We start from the raw sequence: 24,514 nt of genomic DNA on the forward strand, positions 1-24,514 counted from the left end.
CAGGAATGAATTACAGACCCTGCCACAGAGGAAGGTAAATCCTACATATGAGATAATACATGCATGATACTTAAAAACTGTACCTGGGGCTTCCCTGGTGGCGCAGTGGTTGAGAGTCCGCCTGCCGATGCAGGGGATGCGGGTTCGTGCCCCGGTCCGGGAGGATCCCACATGCCTCAGAGCGGCTGGGCCCGTGAGCCATGGCTGCTGAGCCTGTGCGTCCGGAGCCTGTGCTCTGCAACGGGAGAGGCCACACCAGTGAGAGGCCCGCGTACCACAAGGAAAAAAAAAACTGTACCTAGCACAAAGTAAGTATTCAATAAATATTAGCTATAATTATTAGGGTGAACTGTTAATTCTGTGTTCTGTTCCTGCAAATAAATTAGAATTTAGCATATCAGATTTGAAGACAAAATCGCATGTCATATTCATTTGGGATTCCCCCACGTACAGTTTGTTCCAAGTTTTTAAAAAATCACTGAATTAAATTGCAATGACGCCAAAGTTAGCCTATCTGCAGCACAGTGTTCTTGGATGCAAACAGACAGTGCTTATTTTGTTTAAAACAGCTTCCAGGATCAGTAGATGTCTGGTTGTGTATCTGCTGTTTAATAGTTGTAAGGACCATAGTCGTCATTAAACTTACCTTAGTTGAAATACCATCCAGCCATCCACAATGTAATCATAACTATTGGGTAAAACTCCACACAGTTTTGTCTGCAGGAAGAAAATAAAAGACGTGGATTATTTTATGAAAAAAACTATACACCAAAGCAGTGAGTTTTCATCTATAGGTAAATGTCCACCCTCTTCTTACAAAAATAATTATAAGAACTAACCCAAAGAGCATAAATGTCCTTACAGGTAAAATCAGTCTTTCAAGGTGGGACTCAAACATTTTTTAAACCTCAGACAGGGCTAAGAATCACTCTCCTACATGTAATGTGCCAGCAATAGAAATGAAGTGTAGCTCTTTTCCAAAAGACAGGCCTGGAGATGGTCCTGATTTCGAGCCTAAAGATCATTCTGTATCTTATCTAAATAACCCAGAAAATAACTCAATTCATATTAAATGGATTTCTTCCCCAGAATTCCCTTGCATCTATTGCCTTCCATTTGAGTTACTCAGCACATTAAAAATGGTTTTTAAATAATTCCCCTAAAGCCTCCTGAAATAAATGAATGAGTGTATTTCATTCCCATTTTATGGAGGAAAAGAAAAACTAAAGACTGAGAACCCAAGCTGATGGATACCTTGCAGAGAAACAGGGGTAGTCTGTGTCATCTCCAGATTCCAAAGCTCTGTCCTAATGTCATGTCAAATAGCTTCTATTCATAGAAGACTTGGATGGAAAATTTGACACTATTTTAAGCGAAAGGGAATGCTTCTCTGGGAACTATAATTAATTCATCTGCACCTAGCAAAAGGAAAAAAGATGAACTATATTCATCTTCCTTCCTGTGCTACACCCCCAAGTGATCTCGGTTAGGTTGGCTGAGCTCTTTCCTGACAATATCACAACCAGAAAAAAAAACTTTAATGTAATTCATAATGAGGTTTTGAGTTGATCCTGGTGGAAGAGTCATAGTCTACAGGATTAGAAATGATCCTACATCCTTCCTTAAGCCGTACAGCTTAAGTATGTAAGGTTATGAGGCAACTGACCCAGAAACAGTTGATTCTGGTTCTTGAAGGCTGAGTCTTCTAACCCAGGTCACCATGAATGATTCTTCCTTCTTTTTTTCCCTGTCTTTTTTTTCTCTTTTCTTTCTTAATGAAAAAAAAAGTGTTTTGTTTTCTTTTCTTTTCTTTTGTGACCAAGATGGTGACATGGAGGCTCTTATTAAACTTCCCTCCTCCCACAGATGCACTGAATGTACAGATACACACAGAGCAATTCCCTCGGAAAGAAATTCAGAAATCAGCTGAATGACTCCTACACAATAAGAAAATAGCCACACTGGCAGCTCCCTGGTGGCCTAGTGGTTAAGATTCCAGACTTTCACTGTTGCGGCCCAGGTTCAATCTCTGATCAGGGAATTGAGATCCTGCAAGCCATGTGGCATGGCCAAAAAATAAATAAATAAATAGTAGCCACACTGAAATAAGTAGGAGAAGCTGAGACACACTCTCATCATAAACACCACCCCTGGCATAGCACAATACATTCAGGAGAAAATCCTCAATCCCCAGCTTCTCCCTGAGGAGCAAAGGGTTTAGATTGCATATCTAGCACCCCAACTTTTAAGACTTCCACCTGAGGGCTGGGTCCCCAAAACACCTAGTTCTGCAAGCCAATGGGGCTTGCATCCATGAGACCCACAGGACTATAGCAAACAAAGAAGCAATTCTTAACAGAGCACATGAACACTCAGTATAGCTAAGCCTCCAGGGCTCAGTGCAGAGGGAGCAGGCAAAAACTCCTGTCTCCAGTCTTTCTCTAGAAAGGGTTTGACTCCATACTTTACAAGCTGATGCCTGGAGACCCAGCTTCTAGTCTAGCACATATCCAAGGGCTAGCTGAGATCCTCTCTGGAGCCCAGGGGAGCTCATGGGCACTTCTCTTGCCTACTTCCTTCAATTTGCTCCACTGATAAAACCAGATTGCCAGCATCTGTCTGGAATGAGTCTGTACACACATCTGGCACCCCAGCTTTTGCAGCTTCTCTCTGAGGGACCAGCCTCCAAATCACCTAGCTCTGATAGCCAATGAGGCTTGCACTCACAAGTCTCACAGGACCATAGCAAACAAAGAAGCAATTTTAAACTTTGCAAGCCAGAAGGGAGTGGGAAGATATACTCAAAGTGCTGAAAGAAAAAACTGCCAACAAAGAATACTCTACCCTGCAAAGTTGTCCTTCAAAATTGAAGAGATAAAGAATTTTAGAAACAAAATCTGAAGGAGTTCATCACCACTAGACTTGATATAAGAAATGTTAAAGCGAGGTCTTCAGAGAAAAACAAATACTGTATGATATCACTTACATGTGGAATCTAAAAATTTACAACAAACTAGTGAATATAACAAAAAGAAGCAGTCTCAGAGATATAGAGAACAAACTAGTGATTACCAGTGTGGGAGGGGGCAATAGAGGAGTCGGGGAGTGGGAAGTACAAACTACTGGGTGTAAGACAGGCTCAAGGATGTATTGTACGACATGGGGCATACAGCCAATATTTTGTAACAACTGGAAATGGAAAGTAACCTTTGAAATTTTTATTTAAAAATTAATAAAAATACTGACATATGTAAAAAATATAGGTCCTCAAGTTGAAATGAAAGAATGCTAATTACTAATATGAAAATATATGAAAGTATAAAACTCACCAGTAAAGGTAAATATATAATTTAATTCAGAATTCTCTCATATTGCAGTAATGGTGGGTAAATCACTTACAACTCTAGTATAAAGGTTAAAAGACAAGAGTATTAAAAACAGAACAATAATAATTTATTAATAGCTATACAATACTGAAAAATATCAATTTGTGACATCAAAAACATAAAATGGGGAAGGACTATAAAAATATAGAGCTTTTGAATGCATTCAAAGTTAAGTTGCTATCTGCTTAAGATGGACTGTATAAATATAAGATGTTTTATGTAAGTTTCTTGGTAACCACAAAGCAAAAGTTTATAGTAAAAAAATTAAGTCTATAGTAGATATACAAAAGATAATGAAAAAGGAATCAAAGCATAGCACTATAGAAAATCATCATATCACAAAGGAAGAGAGCAAGAAAGGAACAAAGGAATTACAAAACAGCCAGAAAACAATTAACAAGATGTCAATAGTAAGTTCACACCTATCAATAATGACTTTAAATGTAAATGAACTAAAGTCTCCAATCAAAAAACACATAGTGGCTAAGCGGATAAAACAATATAAGACCCAACTATATGCTGCCTAAAAGAGATTCAGATAAAATAGACTTTAAGTCAAATACTTTAACAAGATATAGAGATGGTCATTACATAATGACAAAGGGATCAATTCATCAAGAAGATATGACAAGTGTAAATATTTATGCACCCAACATTAGAGCACCTAAATATATAAAGCAAATATTAACAGATCTGAAGGGAGAAACAGACAGCAATACAATAACAGTAGGAGACTTCAATACCCCACTTTCAACAATGAATAGACCATCCAGATGGAAAATCAATAAGGAAACATTGGGCTTAAACTACACATTAGACCAGTAGACCTAACAGACATATTCAGAACATTCCATTTAACAACAGCAAAACAGATATTTCTTCTCAAGTGCATATGGAATAGGATAGATCAAAAAATAAACTCAAGAATATTGAAATCATATCAAGCATCTTCTCTGACCACAATTGTATGAAACAAGAAATTAATTACAAGAAGAAAAATGGAAAATTCATATATATGTGGAGATTTAAAAACATGCTCTTGAACACAAGTCAAAGAAAAACATCAAAAGGGAAATCAAAAAATATCTTGAGACAAATGAAAATGGAGACACAATATACAAAAACTTATGGAGCACAGCAAAAGCAGTTCTAGAGGGAGGTTTATAGTGACAAATACCTACATTAAGAAAAAAAGAAAGATCTCAAATAAACAATCTAAATTTACATTTCAAGGAACTAGAAAAAGAAGAACAAACTGAGCCCAAACTTAGTAGAAGAAAGGAAAAAGCAAAGGTTAGAGAAAAAATATGAAATAGAGACTAAAAAGACAAAAATCAATGAAACTAAAAAATGATATTTTGAAAAGGTAAGCAAAATTTACAAAACTTTAGCTAGACCAAGAAGAAAAAAAATAAGACTCAAATAAATAAAATCAGAAATGAAAGAGGAGACATTGCAATTGATCACACAGAAATACTAAGGATCATAAGAAACTATTATGACCAATTATATACCAACAAAGTAGACAACCTAAAAGAAATTGATAAATTCCTAGAAATATACAACCTACAAAGTCTGAAACATGAAGAAATAGAAAATCTGAATTGACCAATTACTAGTAAGGAGATTGAATCAGTAATCAAAACCATCCTGACAAAGAAAAGACCAGGACCACAACTGGTGAGTTCTACCAAATACTGAAACAACAGTTAATACCATTCCTTCTCAAATCCTTCCAAAAACTACAAGAGGAGAGAACACTTTCAAATTCATTTTGTGAGGCCAGCATTACTGTGATACCAAAGCCAGACAAGGACATTACAAGAAAAGAAAATTATAGGTCAATATCCCTGATGAACATAGATGCAAAAATTCTCAACAAAATTTTAGCAAACTGAATTCAACAATATATTAAAAGGATCATACACCATGACTGACTGGAATTCATCCCAGGGATGCGAGGATGATTCAACATACACAAATCAATCAATGTGATACACCACATTGACAAAATGAAGGATAAAAATCACATGACCATCTCAATAGATGCAGAGAATGCATTTGACAAAATTCAACATCCGTGGGCTTCCCTGGTGGCGCAGTGGTTAAGAGTCCGCCTGCCGATGCAGGGGACACGGGTTCGTGCCCCGGTCTGGAAAGATCCCACATGCCGCGGAGCGGCTGGGCCCGTGTGCCATGGCCGCTGAGCCTGCGTGTCTGGAGCCTGTGCTCCGCAACGGGAGAGGTCTGCGTACTGCAAAAAACAAAAAAACAAACAAAACAAAAAAACAAAAATTCAACATCCTTTATGATAAAAACTCTCAATAAACTGCGTATAAAAGGAACACACTTCAACATAATAAAGGCCATGTATGATAAGCCCACAGCTAACATCATACTCAACAATAAAAAGCTGAAAACTTTTCCTCTAAACTCAGGAACAAGACAAGGGTGCCTACTCTCATCACTCCTATTCAACATAGTACTGGAAATCTTAGCAATTAAGCAAGAAAAAGAAATAAAAGCAACCAAATCAGAAAGGAAAAAGTAAAATTGTCTCTGCAGATGACATTATATATAAAAACCCCTAAAGATTCCACCAAAAAACTGTTAGAACTAATAAGTTCAGTAAAGTTGCAGGATACAAAATCAACACACAGAACTTCCCTGGTTAAGAACCCACCTGCCAATGCAGGGAACATGGGTTCGAGCCCTGGTCCTGGAAGATCCCACATGCTGCAGAGCAACTAAGCCCGTGTGCCACAACTACTGAACCTGTGCTCTAGAACCCATGAGCCACAACTACTGAGCCCATGTGCCACAACTACTGAAGCCTGTGTGCCTAGAGCCCGAGCTCCAAAACAAGAGATGCCACCACAATGAGAAGCCTGCGTACCACAACAAAGAGAAGTCCCTGCTCACCACAACTAGCGAAAGCCTGCACGCAGCAACGAAGACCCAACAACAAAGACCCAATGCAGCCAAAAATGAATAAATAAATAAATAACTTTTTTTAAAAATCGACATACAAAATCATTTGTGTATGTATACACCAACAACGAACTATCAGAAAGATAAATTAAGAAAACAATCCCATTTACGATTGCATCAAAATGAATAAAATATTTGGAAATAAATTTAATCAGGGAGGTAAAGACCTGTAAACTGAAAACTACAAAACATTGATGAAAGAAATTGAAGAAGACACAAACAAATGAAAAGGTATTCCATGCTCATAAATTGGAAGCATTAAGAGTGTTAAAATGTCCATAATACTCAAAGCAATCTACAGATTCAATGCAATTCCTATCAAAATTCCAGTGGCATTTTTCACAGAAATAGAAAAAAACTCCTAAATTTCATATGGAACCCAAAAAAGAACATGAATAGCTAAAGGAATCTTGAGACAGAAGAACAAAGCTGGAGGCATTGCACTTCCTGATTTCAAATTATATTACAAAGCTGTAGTAATTGAAACAGTATAGTATTGCCATAAAAACAGGCACATAGATTAATGGAACAGAAGAGAGAGCCAGAAATAAACCCATGCATATGTGGTCAATTAGTTTTTACAAAGGAGCCAAGAATATACAATGGGGAAAGGATAGTCTCTTCAGTAAATGGTGTTGAGAACACTGGACAGCCAAATGCAAAAGAATGAAACTGTACCCCTGTCTTACACCATACACAAAAATCAACTCTAAATGGATTAAAGACTTGAACATAAAACCTGAAACCATAAAACTCATAAAAGAAGACATAGGGGAAAATATTCTTGACATTGGCCTTGGCAATGATTTTTTGGATTTGGCACTAAAAGCAAAGGCAACAAAAACAAAAATAGGGCTTCCCTGGTGGCGCAGTGGTTGAGAGTCCGCCTGCCGATGCAGGGGACACGGGTTCGTGCCCTGGTCCGGGAAGATCCCACATGCCGCAGAGCGGCTGGGCCCGTGAGCCATGGCCGCTGAGCCTGCGCATCCGGAGCCTGTGCTCCGCAACGGGAGAGGCCACGACAGTGAGAGGCCCGTGTACTGCAAAAAAAAAAACAAAAAAAAAACAAAAAACAAGTGAGACTACATCAAACTAAAAAGCTTCTTCACAGCAAAGGAAACTGCCAATAAAATGAAAAGGCAATCTATGGAATGGGAAAAAGTATTTGCAAACCACACATTTGATAGGGGATTACTACCCAAAATACACGAAGAACACATACAACTCAATAGCAGAGAAAACCAAATAACCCAATTAAAAAATGGGCAGAGAACCTGAAAAGACATTTTTCCAAAGACATAAATGATCAACAGGTACCTGAAAAGGTGCTCAACATCTCTAACCATCAGCAGAATGCAAATCAAAACCACAGTGAGGTATCACCTCACACTTGTTAAAATGGCTATTATCGAAAAGACAAGGAACAAGTGCTGGCAATAACTTGGAGAAAAGGGAACCTTATACACCACTGATGGGAGTGTAAACTGATGCGACCACTATGGAAAACAGTATGGAGGGTCCTCAAAAAATTAAAACTAGAACTACCATATGATCCAGCAATCCCACTCCTGTGTATATATCCAAAGGAAATGAAATCACCATCTTGAAGAGATATCTGTACTCTCACCTTGATTACAGTGTTATTCACAGTAGCCAAGATATGGAAACAACCTAAGTATCCAACTGTGGATGAATGGATACAGAAAATGTAATATACCTATATGTAATGAAATATTATTCAACATTTAAAAAGAAGGAAATCCTGCCATTTGCGACAAACTGGATGAACCAGCAGGGCTTTATGCTAAGTGAAATAAGCCAGATAAAGAAAGACAAATAGTGCGTGGTATCACTTACATGTAGAATCTTTAAAAAAAAAAAAAAAAAAAAAAGGTGAACTCACAGAAATAGAGTAGAATGGTAGGTGTCATGGCCTGAGGGTGAGCAAAATAGGGAGAGCCTAATAAAAGGGTACAAACTTTCAGTTATTAAAGGAATGAGGTCTGAGGATCTAACATATAACATGGTGACTATAGTTCATAACACTTTATTGTATAATTGAAATATGCTAAGAGACTAAAGACTAAACATGTAAAGGGTAAATATGTAAGGTAAGGAATGTATTAATTAACTCAGTGGGGGAAATCCTTTCACAAATTATACGTTTATCAAATCATCATGTTGTACACTTTAAATATCTTACAATGTTATTTGTCAATTATACCTCAATAAATCTGAAAAAAAAAATCTCTAACTCAAAAGAAGAAGAAGAAAGCCTAATTACAAAGCATAATTCTTTCCTCATTCTCCATAAGTCTACAGGAAATTGTGGATGGGTTAACTCAACCTTAGTAGTTTCTGACTCAACTACATTAGAAAAAACTCCCTGCTAATCATTCAGCCATCTCTTAAAGCTGGGTAAAAAAGCTTCATAACTAACTGCATAACTCAGCGCTCATATATAGACCACAGCTGGTGCAGAGTCAGAAGCACGAGTGGACCTTTCTAACCCTGAGCCGGCAATGACAACGGTAACGTCACCCACTCAGCTCTCTAAGAGCCAGAAGAGCGATCGTCAGACCCCTGGCACACCAGAAATGCGGAATACAAATGCCAAATGCTTTCCTCTTCATTTTTTTTTACTGTTGCCTTTAAGGCCTGAAAGGCCACTGGAATGACCTAAGGAATATCTTGTCCAGGGCCTGACACTGATACCCTCACAAACCATAGCCACAACTTTCTCATTCTTAGGGAAATAACTGAGCTTTGTCTTTCTGCCATTTCCTATCCTTGGCATTATTTTGCTTCTGATGGTTGCCTTTTTACTAATGTCTTTTAAAGTTTGTGAGTTCCTGTGGTAGGTTAAGTGAAAAGATACTTTACAAATGTGAACAGTCAGAATAATTACAGCTATGTTAAAAAACATTTCCTTTTCCTCGGCTAAATCCATGGACCTGTTTTCCATGAAGTAAAAGAGAACAGGAGCAGAAGGTTGCTCTATTTTCCACACCCAGTGTCAAGGATATTATCCCCTTTGTCTTCTTCTATGAGTTTTATCCTTTTTGGAAACAAAACACAATTGTCCCATCTTCTATCTAGTCTTGTAAAGCACCTTAAATTATCCCAAAATTTAAGGGGTAAGTTCTTCCACAACATGACACAAAATTAGCCATGATGAGATTTTTTTTTAAAAATCACCCTAGACAAAAATAAAAATAAAAAATCACCCTCGGACTTCCCTGGTGGCGCAGTGGTTGGGAATCCGCCTGCCAATGCAGGTGACACAGTCCCTGGTCCAGGAGGATCCCACATGCCAGAGAGCAACTAAGCCCATACGCCACAACTATACTGAGCCTGCGCTCCAGAGCCCGCGAGCCACAACTACTGAGCCCGCGTGCCAAAACTACCAAAGCCTGCACGCCCTAGAGCCCATGCCGCAACAACTGAGCCCGCATGCTGCAACTGCTGAAGCCCATGTGCCTAGAGCCTGTGCTCCACAACAAGAGAAGCCACCGCACCTCAACGAAGAGCAGCCCCCTCCCGCTGTAACTAGAGAAAGCCCACACGCAGCAACAAAGACCCAACACAGCCAAAAGAAAGAAAGAAAAAAATTTTTAAAAATCACCCTCAAAGCCAGTCCATATTATTCTTCATAAAGACTAACTATTTAGAAGGTTTTTTCTCCCCACTGTACTAGCAGCCTTGGCTAGGCATGTGGGGCAGAAGATATTATATAAAAGCATCCCAGCCAAGCCCAAACTGAGCTGCAGAGGCAGAACCTTGGGTCTGTGGCCCCTGTGGGCATCCGTCCACACACAATGAGATGCAGGTGCGCTTTTGTGTCTCTTATTTGCAAGAGGAAGAAGGCCTCTGGGCAAGAAAGAGTGAGGAAAGAGGAAATGAGGAGAACGGAGGGATGCTCTGCGGTCTTTCCCACCCCTGCCTAAGCCAGGGTATCAGTTTCACACCTGAGTGGAGACCAGGCTGAAAGCTGAAGGACGGTCTTCATGAAAGGACTGGTGAAACTCCAGATGCCTGCAGTGCTATGCCTCAGACAGAAGTGCCAAACAGCTGCAGAGAGCCACAGCCCTCACCTCCCTCTGCCACAGACCAAAGAGCAGCCGGAGAGCAGTCATGGAAGACTCCAGGACCTGGGGAGGGATCCCGAACTCACAGGACCGGAGGACTGGAGCAGGGCAGTGGCATGGCCCCTCCCTTCAATTGCTAGGCAGCAGAGCTGTCCCTGCCCACGTTCCCAGGGGCTCCAGGAAGTAACTGAGAAGATGGGGGAAAGGGGTGCCGAGGTCCCAGGGGAGCAGTTAGAAGTCACGGAGACTCAGGCAGGGATGTGAGTATAACTGCATTTGTGCTCCCAGAGGGCACAGCCTGGTGGATGTGGGCAGTTTAGTACCGTATCTCTGCACCCTCCTGTCCTAAGAAATGAGACTCTTTGTCCCCTATAAGCCGTTAGTCACTGTTGGTCTCACCCTGACCTCATGTCCCAGCTGCACTCATTGTGCTTTTCTCCTGGTCCCTTGTTTACCGACCCGCCTTAAGCCCTGAAGATGTGTCCCACTATCACCTTTCAGAGATTGAAAATAATTCTCTGACAGCCAGCCTGGGGCCCTGCTATTGCTAACGGTCTTCCCTGCTGCTGCCTGCTGAAGACACCAGGTATTGCTTGGCCTTAAAATAACTGGAATCCCATTCTGGATGCTCAGTCTAACCTCCTGCACCTCCTCCACCACGTGACCATGTCCTTCCACCACCAGCACTTTCGGGTTCCTGCAGATCCCACAGCACCGTTAAGTGGTCCACGCCCCGATGTGCTCCAGAACAGCTTGTTCCCAGTGAGCTGTCCACAGACATTGTTTAACTCAAGGGGACCAAACACTGAAAATGTGTCCTGCACAATCCTATCAGTGGCTAATTACAGTCACTTCACCAGGAAAACCAAAGTGAAAATAATTGATGATCTCTTTTTGGACATGAAGGCAGATTATATTATAGGAGATCCTCAGGAAAAATCTACAGGACAGAAATGGGACAGAAATCAGCTGGCAGCAGCTGTGTCAGTTTCCCTTTGTGTGGGAACAGAGGGTAATGTTGGTTCTGACCATTGCTGGACCGCCCCATTTCCTGCATGTCCACGCTGAGGGAAAATGAGTCTGTCTACTCATTCCCTGGTGAGAGCCCTCTTTGCACTATAAACCTGTGCTCTTTGATATTTAAGCTTCCCGTAAAAAGATAAGGGAGAAGCTTCTCTTTTGTTATAGGCAGATGTCACCATGGGCCTCAAGTTCCACCCAGGGGTAATAACAGAAAGAATCTTTACTGGAAGAACAGTGGGGTGACCAGCCATCCTGGTTTGCCCTGGACTGAATAGGTTTTCAGAACGTGGGACTTTGATTTTTTTAAACCAGGACAATCCGGGGTTTGCCTGGAACGGAGGGATTTCCTAGGACGCAGAAATCGGAGTGCTAAAACTGGGAAAGTCCCAGGCAAACTGGAAAGCGTTGGTCACCCTAGAAGATGGACCAGTGAAGCCCATGGAGATTGAATACTTAAAGCCACTGAAAGCCCCCATCGTCCATCCCCAACTCCAAGGGAGCCTGGGCCTGGGGGCTCAGGACAGGTGACCACTGCAGATCCCTGTCTGGACCCAAAGGCTGGGAACAGTGAAGGTAGTCCTAAACTAAGTACTGCTTGGGCCCTGTCTCCGTCATTAAGTATATGTACTATAAAGCTCACCCCATACTGGAAAAGAAAGAATCATATTGCGTTCTGGCAGTTCCTAAAACCCTAAGTCTCTGACTTTTTTAAATTGCATAACCCCAATAAAAAAATCCACATGCCCTACTATAGCAGAGGCGGCTGGCTGACAACAGGGATGGTGTGAAGTTGGTGGTGTGCAGTAGCTGCCCAGTCAGGGATGCACTTCCCAGCCTCCTGGGATCTTAGTGGGGCTAATTCTTGCCAATGGAAAGTAAGTGAAATGAAATACGTCACTTCTGAGCCAGATGGCTAAGCAGCTGGTGTGCCAAGCTCCCTTCACCCCACGCACTGGTTGCATGGAGAGAATGCTGAGGACCCAGATGGGGACAAAACCCTTAGGTGGAAGAAGCCTTGGTCCCTAAATGACCATGTGAAAGGCCACCCAACCAGGAGCACCCATGTAGGACTTGACGTGAGCAAGAAAAACGGTAAACTTCCATTACATTAAACCACTGGGAATATGGGGTTGATCCATTAGCACAGTTAATACATTCAACTGGAAGAGTATCATGTACATTATAAAACAAACTAGAAATTAAAAGATGATATTTTAAGAGTAAATATAAATAGGACTCCAATGTTTTCCTCACTCCCACAGCAGAGTCCTTAGAGTGCCCCTCAGTGTGTACACATCACTTGGGAAATCTTTGGCCTTAAAACACTTCTGAATATTTCTGCTATTTGATAGATTTCTAGTAAGCACTCAACATGAAACTTTGCTTATGACAATCGTGTTCATAGAAAATCTGAACCATTTCCCACAGAGGAAAACCTGGACAGCCGGAGGACACTTCTAATGCCATGCTTAGAGTATGACATCTTTTAAAAATAAAAAGCAGACAAAGCAACTTAGAGGAGGTTTCCCTCATTCAAGATTTTTGCTGCTCCTTTTTCTTTCTTCTTTTGTTTTGGTGACTTGTTCTGAAACACCACCAGTAGGTTGCACACCTCCATGAGCTACTTGCACTATTAACAGATGACCCAGCCTTGGTCTGCTGGCTTTTGACCCTAAGAAGTGTTTTGGATTATTACACTGGCTGGGGGGTCAGAGCAACAGGTTAATATGCTCAGAAAAGGCTTGGGGATGAGAGGTTGCTGGAGCTAAACCTTTTATATAGATCTGTAACTATCTAAATTGTTCCTTGTCAAGTAACCCTCTGGGACAAGGGACGGAGGCTGCTGCTAATGGCAGGAGGGCATGACATCTAACTAGCACTTCAGTGGTACTGCTGATAAGGAACAGGATGGGGAGATGAGGGAGTGAGGCTGGCGGCTCATCCAAATTCTAGCTGCCTCTCATCCCCTGACTACCTGAGAATCACCCAGCTGGTGTGACAGAAGCTGTTTGGTGGTGGTGTGGACTAAATGTTTGTCTCTCCAAAACTTACATGCTCAAGCCCTAACCCCTCAGTGAGGCTGTATGTGGAGTAAGGAAGTAATTAAAGTTACATGAGATCAGAAATGTGGAGCCCTGATCCAATAGGATTGGTGCCCTTATAAGAAGAAACACGAGAGCTCTCTGACACCTGCCAGACTGAATGACTCTGACTCTCTCTCCCCCTCCGTCTCTCTCTCCTCTCCCTCTCTCTCTCTCTCCCTCTCCCGCCCCTCCACCAAGGAAAGGCCATGTGAGGACACATTAAGCCAAGAGAAGAAAGCTCTCACCAGAAATAGAATCAGCCAGAACCTTGATCTTAGACTTGCAGCCTCCAAAACTGTGAAAAGTAAATGTCTGTCATTGAAGCCACCCAGTCCATGGCATTTTGTTACAGTGTTCCCAGCTGACTAATACAAGGTGGGTTTTAGAGGAGGGTGGAGTTTGAAGACTCATCGTTTAGTCACTCTCTCGTCTTGGAGAACCCAAGCCCTTTATAACTCAGTGAAAAAGTACATCTTGGGTTTTCAGCTAATGTCTAAGATCAGTACACTTGTAATAAGAATGGAGATGTGTTTATTGTCTATTATTTATCATTTCTGTACTTACTACAAAAGTAGGTGACTCACATTACTATAATCCTGGTGTTGCAGAATATTTGAAAAATTACTCTATTTGTGAACTTTCCTTTTCTCCATAGGTTTTAGGCATGTATTATGGTCAACAGTTTTAATTTCAGGATTCAAAGTGACTATAAGGAGTTAGTAAATGGCAAAAAAAAAAAAAAAAGGAAGAAGAAAAAGAAGAACTCTAGTAGAGTAAGAAAAGGCTAACATTCCTAAAGAGTTCTCAGATTCATGATGATTGGGTTTACTTGTGCCTTGTGGCAGGTTAATTCTGGAACAGGAACTTAATAATTCAGCATTAAGCAAATAGAGTACATACAAGAAAGAAGTAAGAGGCAATTCTACCTCACCCAGAACTGATGGGGAAGAAGAAAAAAAAAAACTCTAGTAGAGTAAGAAAAGGCTAACATTCCTAAAGAGTTCTCAGATTCATGATGATTGGGTTTACTTGTGCCTTGTGGCAGGTTAATTCTGGAACAGGAACTTAATAATTCAGCATTAAGCAAATAGAGTACATACAAGAAAGAAGTAAGAGGCAATTCTACCTCACCCAGAACTGATGGAACCATTGTTGGGATACTATGTACATTTCTAGGCTCCAGGTTTAGAAATAATATGAAAAATTTTAGTCTAAAGAGAACAACCAAATTTTTTAATGATTGAAAAAAAAAAGCTGAATTTCTGCTACCTAGCCTCAAAATACAGAAGATGAAAGACATTTAATAATGGTCCTCAAGTGTATGAAAAGAGTGAGGTCATCAGCAGCTATTCTTTTCTTCCAGTGAGGACAGAATCAGAGGAAATATATTTAAATTACAACAAGATCAATTTATTACTTGGATCTACTTTTTAAATTTATAAAAGCCTTTAATCTAAAGGGATCAAGGTGCTCAAATTAGACTAGATAGAATTTTCTAAGCTTAGCAATACCATGAAGAAATGGCCCTCTGTGAAATTATAGCTGCTATTTTCATAATTTCAAAGAGTGTATTCTGGCAAAAGACTGCAAAACTCTAGAAAGAGTCACCTCTAATGCCCTCCCTGGAGGAAGGGAAGAGGAAGTGAATGGGGCCTCTAGAGAAGGGGCCCTGGGCTAGTAACTCGGGTAAGCTTGACAAGTAAGTATCCAACTTGAGGCGACCCTCAGACAGGAAACAGGTACTGCAGGGGTGGTCAGAGGGACCGTGAAATGGTTGCTATGAGATGTCAAATTCCGCTCAAAGAAAGAATTAGTCATAACAGCGGGCTTCTTGGCTACGCTTAGGGCAAAGCAGCAGGAGAAAGAGTAGGGGAAGAGGCAGCGTTTCTGTTACTCATGAGGCCATAAGACCTTCAAGGGAGGCTGAAGGGACTCAATGCTTTGGTCCAGAAGAGCCAGAAAAGAAAGTGCATTCCCTCTTGGGGATTTGCAGAGCTCAAGGGAGCCTTCCCTGAAAAAGAGAATAGGTAGCCGAGTAGGCTTTGGAATAAACTGGTTATTCCAGGGGCTCCTGCCCTAACTACCTCAGATAAAGTCGAAATGGCTTCACCAGCCATGAATCTTCTCTGATCTGGCCAAGTTCATCGTAAACCTTCGAACCTAAGGCAAGAACTGGGCTAGTGCCCTGGAATATCCAAGAAGAAATTCAGAGAAGGGAGTAGGACCATTCCCATCCACCCTTCTGAGAGAACCCAGGACAACTATACTGTGGCCTTAAAGGTATTTTATGGCTCCAAATCCCCCACCCCACCCTAATATTGGCTATTATTTTTTAACCCCTCTCTGTTCTGCCATGATGAATCAAACAAAACACATTTAACAAGGAAATTGGATTTGGATACTTATAAACAGCAACTTAAGAGAAATATCTGGAAATGGTGTCCAGCTTTATTCCTAGGACAAGAGGAGTCCAGATGCAGAAAAGGAAGGAGAGAGCAGTAACTCGAAAGAAAATCAAATCTGTGAAAACTATGTGAACGAACATAGAACCAGAAGTGACCCAAGAATCTAGCCGGCTGGAAATCCAACACTCCCCAACAAAGCCTCAGAACATGAGAGACAAAGTGAGAAGATGCAGAATTTCCTCCTGTGATCATTTGTATGAATAGTATGGTGTCTCCCAAACTCCAAACATTAATATATTACTGTCAAAAATTTAGCTTCTCCATATACCTCTTATTATTTTTCTATGAATCAACTTCTTTTTCACTCAAACAAATTCGGAAAAATGAAATTGTTCCCACTTGCGGTAGTGATGGAAGAGTATAACTTTCTAAATAAAAGATAAGTATAAAAATAAATGCCATGAAAACAGAAAGTTGTCAGATTCTTATTAGATGCCATTGATTGCTGGAGACTCTGAGCATGAGACCCTTCCTCTGCTGAATGGGGGGAAATGGGTGTCCAGATGGTGTCGAGGACACATCCCAAGGACTTCCTGCTAAACATGGCAGACTGAACCCGTGTTTGTTTCTTCTCCCTCCTGAAACCTCACTAAAATGCCAGTAAAGGAATAAAAAATAGAAAGTCTTCAAGAACAGAGAGAACGGGAGCAGACACAGCAGTGGAAGAGAGATGGTAGCAAATTTCTGAAGGAAAACCAGCACAAGGGGAACGATAGCTGAGTCGGCAGAGTGTGGAAAGCTGAAGCTACGTGCCTGTAGGAGGAAGAACCAGTGAAGACTGAGACAAGGAACTCCCTGGCAGCGCAGTGGTTAGCACTCCGCACTGTCACCGGTGAGGGCCTGGGTTCAGTCCCTTGTGAGGGAACTAAGATCCCACAAGCCACGCAGCACGGCAAATAAAAAAAAAAAGACTGAGACAATCCTTATCCCAGAACCCAAGAGGCTCAGCAACTGGGGCCCAGGTCCCTTGGAGGCCAAAGGCTGAGACAGAAGAACTCGTTGAAAGACTGTAGAAGGAGGCCTTTGGCTCTGCTCCACCTCTGAGCCCCACCCTACTCCTCCATCAGAGGAGATGGGAGGATTATTGTCTGGAGAAACTGAACCAGAGAATCTCTGGGGGCTCCAAGAACAATGGAGCGTGAGGGTAAAATTCTGCACTGACCACAGGGCGAATTCACACACTGCACCGTGGAAGAAGCTTCCTTTCTTCACACACCACACTGTCAGACTACTAGAAGGCAGGCCTAACACACCCACCCTCCTCCCTCACCCTTCACTCCCTCCTCCCTCACAGGGGAGTTAAGGGTTTTTTTTCCTAGAGGAAGTTAACGGTTCCATAAAGATGACCTACAGATGCCATCATCTGGGGTCCCCCCAGAAGAAAGCTGCCTCCTGATCCATCACCCTTCAGTGAAGCTGCCTACTCAGTAAGCCCCGTCTGTGCACACAGAGCCCCCAGTTCTCTCCCTAGTGCCTCTTTCTTGAATTGCACAGATAGCCAATCAAGAATGACCTGACATTTGAGTAAAGCCTCTAGGGTCTCTTTTGCTCAGATCTCTTTGCTGGACCCTTGTTTTCTTGGCCTCATCAGGCTGGAGGGCTCTAGGTTCGGTCCTTGGTCCTCTCCTCTTTTTGACCTATACCCACGCCCTTAAAGATGTCATCCAGTGTCCTGGCTTTAAATCATCTTCATGTGCCAATGACTCCTGAATTTATATTTCCAGTTCAGTTCAGATCTCCCTGCTAAAATGCAGATTGGTATATGCAAGTGTCTACTCTCTATCTCTGCTTGGATGCGTAAGCAACAATGTATTAGCCAGTTTATGATGCAATAACAAACGATCCAAATAGCTTAGTAGAGCACAGTGTCTAAAGCCTCTCCTTAGCTGTAGCGTTAAGTCCCATCTCCCAGTCGTCCCCCCCAAAACTGCTCCTCCTGCAGCCCTCTCTGACTCAGTTAATCACAATTCCATCCTTCAGGATGCTCAGGCCAAAAATCTGAGAGCTGTTCCTGACTCTTCTCACACTCCGTATTTGTTGAAATCCTATTGGCTCTACCCTCAAAATATACACAGAATCTGCCATATCTCATATGTCATCCGCTATCTTCCAGGTTCAAGTCGCCATCATCCCTCACCCCAATTTTTGCAGTAGCTTCCTAACTGAATTTTCTGCTTCTACCAATGCGCCCAGACAGTCTATTCTCTGCGAAACAGACAAAGTGATCCTTTTAAAATACAAGATCATGTTACTCCTCTGCTTAAAACCCTGTAACGACTTTCCATTTCACTTAGGGAAAAAGCCAAAGTCCTTACAATGGCCTTCAAGGCCTTGCCTGGTCTGGTCATCCATTACCTTTCTGACTTTCCCTCCTACCACTCTCTGCCAGTTTCCTCTCTCAGCTACACTAACCTCTTTGCTAACCCACCAGTCACATTTCCACTTAAAGTCCTTGCACTGGCTGCTTCCTCTATCTCAAGAGCGTCTTCCCTACATGGCCACACGGCTAACTCCTTCACCTGCTTCAAGTCTTTGTTCAAGTGCCACCTTCACAGTGGGGACTACACTGACCACTCTGTTTAAACTGCAACCCACTCTGGCTCACCCCCCAGCAACCCTCCCCCACGTCCCTATATAATGCTGTCGTTTTTCTTGTATAGCTTAACACCACCCTCTTACACAACATCTTATTTTCTTATGGTATTATCTGCTTATTGTGTATTTTCTGTCTTCCTTGGCTATAAGATAAACTTTAAGAGGGCAAGGATCTTTGTTGGAGTTGTTCACTACCATCTCCCAACAGTGCCTAATGCACAGAGGTGCTCAAAAAATACTTAACAGGTGAATAACAAATAACAATTAAAGACAAAGGCCAAAATAGAAAAATAAGAAGGAACTTGGAAGAAACAGAAATGATAAAGGAAGATTGTTTTTTAAAAAATCATTAAAATCCTCAGATAGAAGAGAATAAACTGCATCTATGAAACAAGAAAGGAATGATATAACAGCAGCAGCAACAAGAACTAAAGAACAATCAAAGGATAAAAATGAATTCTTAGGAATTAAATTCATATTTGAATTTTTTTTAAAAATCAGTAAAAAGTTGGAAGTTCAAGAAATTCCCTGAAAGAACAAAAGTCCAAGAAGATGAAAAACTCAAGATGAAAGAAAACTAAAGATCAGTCCAGGAGGTCAACTTACGACTAATATATATTTTAAGAATGAGGGACAGGGCTTCCCTGGTGGCTCAGTGGTTAAGGATCTGCCTGCCAGTGCAGGGGAAATGGGTTTGAGCCCTGGTCCGGGAAGATCCCACATGCCACAGAGCAACAAAGCCCGTGTGCCACAACTACTGAGCCTGCGCTCTAGAGCCTGTGAGCCACAACTACTGAGCTTGCATGCTGCAGCTACTGAAGCCCGCACATCTAGGGCCTGTGCTCCGCAACAAGAGAAGCCACCGCAATGAGAAGCCCACACACCGCAATGAACAGTAGCCCTCACTCACCGCAATTAGAGAAAGCCTGTGCGCAGCAATGAAGATCCAACGCAGCCAAAAATAAATAAATAAATAAATTTATTTAAAAAAAAAAGAATGAGGGACTTCCCTGGTGGTCCAGTTGTTAAGACTCCCACTCCCAGTGCAGCGGGCCCTGGTTCGATCCCAGGTCAGGGAACTAGATCCCATATGCATGCTGCAACTAAGAGTTCGAATGCCACGACTAAGGAGCCTGAATGCCGCAACTAAGGAGCTGGTGAGCTGCAACTAAGTAGCCCGCCTGCCGCAACTAAGACCCAGCACAACCAAATAAATAAATAAATATTTTTAAATAAATAAATTAAATAAAATAAATAAAAGATCCTACAGGCCATAACGAAGATCCCACGTGCTGCAACTAAGATCCGGTGCAGCCAAATAAATAAATAAATATTTTTAAAAAGAATGAAAGAACAGAGAAAAGAAGAAGACAAAATTTAGGGGTAAACAATATTTTAAAATATTCTAGAACAGAAGGGCATGAGTTTTCAGGCTGTGAAAAAACTTCCTCTAGGGTTCAGCATAGTGAAGAAAAATGCCTCTGAGCAAGCACAGCACTGTAACACCTCAGGCCAGGGATCAGGGAAAGACCCTAAAGCTTCTACAGTTTCCAAACAAAGCATCAGAACAGCACAGAACACCTCAACAATAGCAGTGGAAATTAGATAATAATGAAAACAATGTTTTCGAAATTCTGAGGGTAAGGATTTTTAACAGAGAAATAGAGGCCTATTTAGAAGTGTCAAGATCTACCATTCCCCTTCTCTCAGGAAGTGTCTGGAGGATGTGCTCCACCAAAACGAGAGAGAAAAACCAATACACAGGATAATATGAAATCCAGGAAACAGGTGATCCAAATCAGTAGGGTATAAGGGAAATTCCTAGGATGATGACAGGAAGTTGTGGGATGACAGCTACGTAACAGATCTAAAGTGCAACCTCCAGATTGGAGAAGAAATATGGAAGACTAAAGCACAAATGACTCCAAGGAAAAAACAAGTGGTGTTACTAGCTTACTTAATGTATTTAAATGTATTGAGAGGAAATTTTCAGTTCTGCTGAAGATTCGGAGATGAAACTAAGCAAACAAACAAAGAGGCAATTATTAACCCCATGTAAAACAAAAAACGACACAAGAAGGAAATGTAACCATAGTATATACTACTTGATTCAGCTTTGAACATTATTTACTTAATCACAACAACATAAACATTGATTTAACTCAACAAAGTGATATAACTTTTCTGGAAGGATGAAGTGAGGAAAAGAGGAAACAGAGGAGCATGAAATTTTTTCTGCCATAAAAGGAAGTCAATTGATAATGTCTAAAATTTGTGAATCAATAAATAGCAGTAAACACATAGTATTTAGAAATATGGAAATAAATACCAAAAGCAGGAGTCAAAAGGAGTGCCAATGGCTGTCTCTGGGGATGGATTGGGGATAAGGAGAATTATTTGTTGTTATAAGGCTTGTAACCTCACTTTATTTTCAGACTACATACATGTATTACCCTGATAAAAATAAATATTTGGGGATGTGGAACATACCAGCACCAAATCAATACTTTCCACTTGATATAACATAAAGATTCAAAGACAGTGGAAATGACTTTCTCATCATGTGGTCCAATGTTATTTAAAATCATACCTTGGGGGACTTCCCTGGTGGCACAGTGGTTAAGAATCCACCTGCCAGTGCAGGGGGACACGGGTTTGAGACCTGGCCCAGGAAGATCCCACATGCCACGGAGCAACTAAACCCATGCACCACAACGACTGAGCCTGCACTCTAGAGCCCGCAGGCCACAACTACTGAGCTCACATGCCACAACTACTGAAGCCTTCGCACCTAGAGCTCGTGCTCCACAACAAGAGGAGCCACTGCAATGAGAAGTCCGCACACTGCAAAGAAGGGTAGCCCCTGCTCTCTACAACTAGAGAAAGCCTGCGCACAGCAACAAAGACCAAATGCAACCCAAAATAAATAAATAAACAAAAAATTTTTTAATTAAAAAAATAAAATAAAATCATACCTTGGGCATAAAGTTTCAGCCAAGTTAGATGAATAAGCTCTAGAGATCTGTTGTACAACATTGTACCTCTAGTCAACAGTAATATATTATACCCTCAACATCTTGTTAACAGGGTAGAGCTCAAGTTACACATTCTTACCACATTTTAAAAAATGTTTAAACATGTCTATGCACCTCTTAAAATTATCTATTGTACTACCAGTGGTATTCATCACACTTTCAAGCCTAGGGAAATAGTGTGTGCCATCCTCCTTGGAGCAATCAGATGGACAAGAGACCAATGTTCACAGTTCAAGGGCCATGTCTGACCCAAACTAATTCAGACATAATAAAAAAAACTGAATAATTCCATAATCATTAAAGAAATCAAATCTCATAGTTTAATTTTTTTTCACAAGAAAAACATCTGGTCTAGATCATTTTATAGGCGAATTCTAACAACTCTGAAGGAACACACTGTTCCAATTTTATTAAAACTCTGAGAAAATAATTCTCTAATTCATTCTGTGAGGCTAACATAATCTTGATATCAAAAGGAGCAAGGACCATACAAAAAAAGAAGAATTACAGTCCAACCTCACTCATGAAAAAACACGAAAAATCCCAAACTATTAACAAAAGAACCAAGCAATGTATAAATGGTGATATGTGCAATGTTTTTAAAAGCACCGGGTTTGGGGGATTAAATGTAAAGGGAGCCCTAGCATCTTGCATCAGGCAAATTCATGGTGTTTATAGTGGAACATTCTGTGTGGATCTGAAAAGGCAAGGAGCACAAGATGTTAAAAAAAAGAAAAAACTATGAATACACCTGAAATAGAAAGCGTTCTCATTATTATAGGTTTCTGATTTTAGGAAATGGGTTATTGGCAGAGGATAACACTGACCTACCTCTGTTTTGAAGTGGAGAGGAAGAAGTAAAGATTTCAGATAGAAAATTGATAGCATAACTATTCCAACATGAGGCTACTGAACTCTCAGGGAGCCCCTTCCAGGCTCTTGGACCAAACTGCCACACTTAGAGACATATAGCAATCCCCCCTAAGGTCCCAGCCTTTTCTGTAAATGTATCCTCTGAATTTGTAATACAGGTGGGTAGAAACTCCATGCACTGCTTACTTCAAACCTCAAGGATCATGAAAAGGGTCTTGGCCACGAAGAGTGGTTTGTTATAATGGCATATCTTCTCTGCATATCTTTCCCCTAATTAGGAATTGTGTGTATGTGGCAGATCCATACCCCTGAAGGGAAAAGCATTACTCACTGTGCATGAAATATTCTCTCAAACTCTGGTGACCCAGAGACTGCTGGGGGTGTGACTTTGTATTTTGATCTCGCCTTTCCTGCCTGCAAAGCGAAATAACCTGCAAGTAAAGAGGAATGAACATTAAACATGTGGCACATCATTATTCATTAGTAAAATGCAAATTTAAACCACAGTTAGATACACTACATACCTATTAAAATGTCTAAAATTAAAAAGACAGATCATACCAACTAGAAAAGACAGACAGACAAGTGAAGATACAAAATCAACTAGAATTCTCATACACTGCTGGTGGGAATGTAAAATGATACAACTACTTTGGAAAACCATTTGGAAGGAATTTTTTAGTTAGACATACATTGACCATATGATTCAGTCATTCCACAATTAGAATTTTCCCATGAGAAATTAAATCATACGTCCATAAAAACACCCGTCCACAAATGTTTACAACAGCTTTATTTGTAATAGCCAAAAATTAGGAACAACTCCCTGATGGTTAAGATTATATGTCAACTAGGCTATCCATGGTGCCCAGTTGTTTGGTCAAACACGAGTCTAGATGTTGCTGTGAAGGTATTTTTTAGAGGTGATTAACATTTCCATCAGTAGACTTTGAGTAAAGCAGATGACCCTCCATATTGTCGGTGGGCCTCACCCAATCAGTTGAAGGCCTTAAGAAAAAAGTCTGAGGTCCCCCAAAGAGGAAGAGATTTTTGCCTCCCTTTGGACCCAAGACTGCAACATCAATTCTTGTTGGAATTTCCAGTCTTGCAACCCACCCTGCAAATGTCAGACTCACCAGCCCCAACTATTATATGAGCCAATTTCTTAAATTAGATATGTGAGAGTGTGTGTGTGTGTGTGTGTGTGTGTGTATCCTATTGGTTCTGTTTCTCTGGAGAACGCCAACTAACACAAATGTCTATCAACAAGTGAGTGGATAAATAATTTGTGGTTTGTCCATACAACAGGATACTATTCAACAGTAAAAAGGAATGAACTATTAATAAATGAAACAACATGGATGAATCTCAGAATAATTATGCAGAATGAGGTGTGTGCAGATGGTGTCACCTGGAACTTGAGCAGCTGCATGAGGGGTATCGGAGGTCTGACAATGGCCAAGGACAAACTAAGAGGGCAGAAGTCCAGGAATGTATTCCACATAGCCAGCCAAAAAAGATTTAAGGTTAAAAATTAAGCAAAACCAGTTACCACTAATCTTAAGATAAATATTGTGAATGACAGAAAAGATAACTGAGTGAATAAAGCTTTCGTAGATACACAAAAGGAACTTGCACACTTCTCAAAAGGCCTTTCTCCTGAACCTCTGCAGAAACAGCTGATTCCTCAGCAGTGTAATGAAAACGAACCAGTTAATGCTGATGAAGCTACAAGATTAATGGCTCAGTTGTAATACACTGGTGATACATCAAATTCCCCCAAAAGACCAATAAATTGAACGTTTTATACAAAAAATTATGCTAAATGAAAGAGGCAAGACCCCCCCAAAAGTATTACTGTATAAGTTTATTTGTATAAAATTCTCAGAAATGCAAGTGAATCTACAGTGACATAAAGCAGATCAGTAGTTGCCTGGAGACGAGGAAGGACAGGAAGGGGCGGGTCACAAGAAA

General features: G+C 41.0%; 1 protein-coding gene and 1 pseudogene across 1 annotated transcript in view; one reads left to right on the forward strand and one right to left on the reverse strand.

Moving 5' to 3' along the window:
- MGST2 (microsomal glutathione S-transferase 2) overlaps positions 1-24,514 on the reverse strand; it is a 31,054-nt gene that overhangs the window by 3,694 nt on the left and 2,846 nt on the right. Inside the window, 2 exon segments of the mRNA XM_007445532.1 lie at positions 647-717; positions 22,872-22,971. Of these exon segments, the coding sequence (XP_007445594.1) occupies positions 647-717; positions 22,872-22,971 (171 nt within the window).
- Positions 23,995-24,294, forward strand: LOC103071044 (uncharacterized protein C8orf59 homolog pseudogene; annotated as a pseudogene).

Source organism: Lipotes vexillifer, unplaced genomic scaffold, assembly GCF_000442215.2.
Source record: "Lipotes vexillifer unplaced genomic scaffold, Lipotes_vexillifer_v1.1 scaffold219, whole genome shotgun sequence".
NCBI classification, from domain to species: Eukaryota; Metazoa; Chordata; class Mammalia; order Artiodactyla; family Lipotidae; genus Lipotes; species Lipotes vexillifer.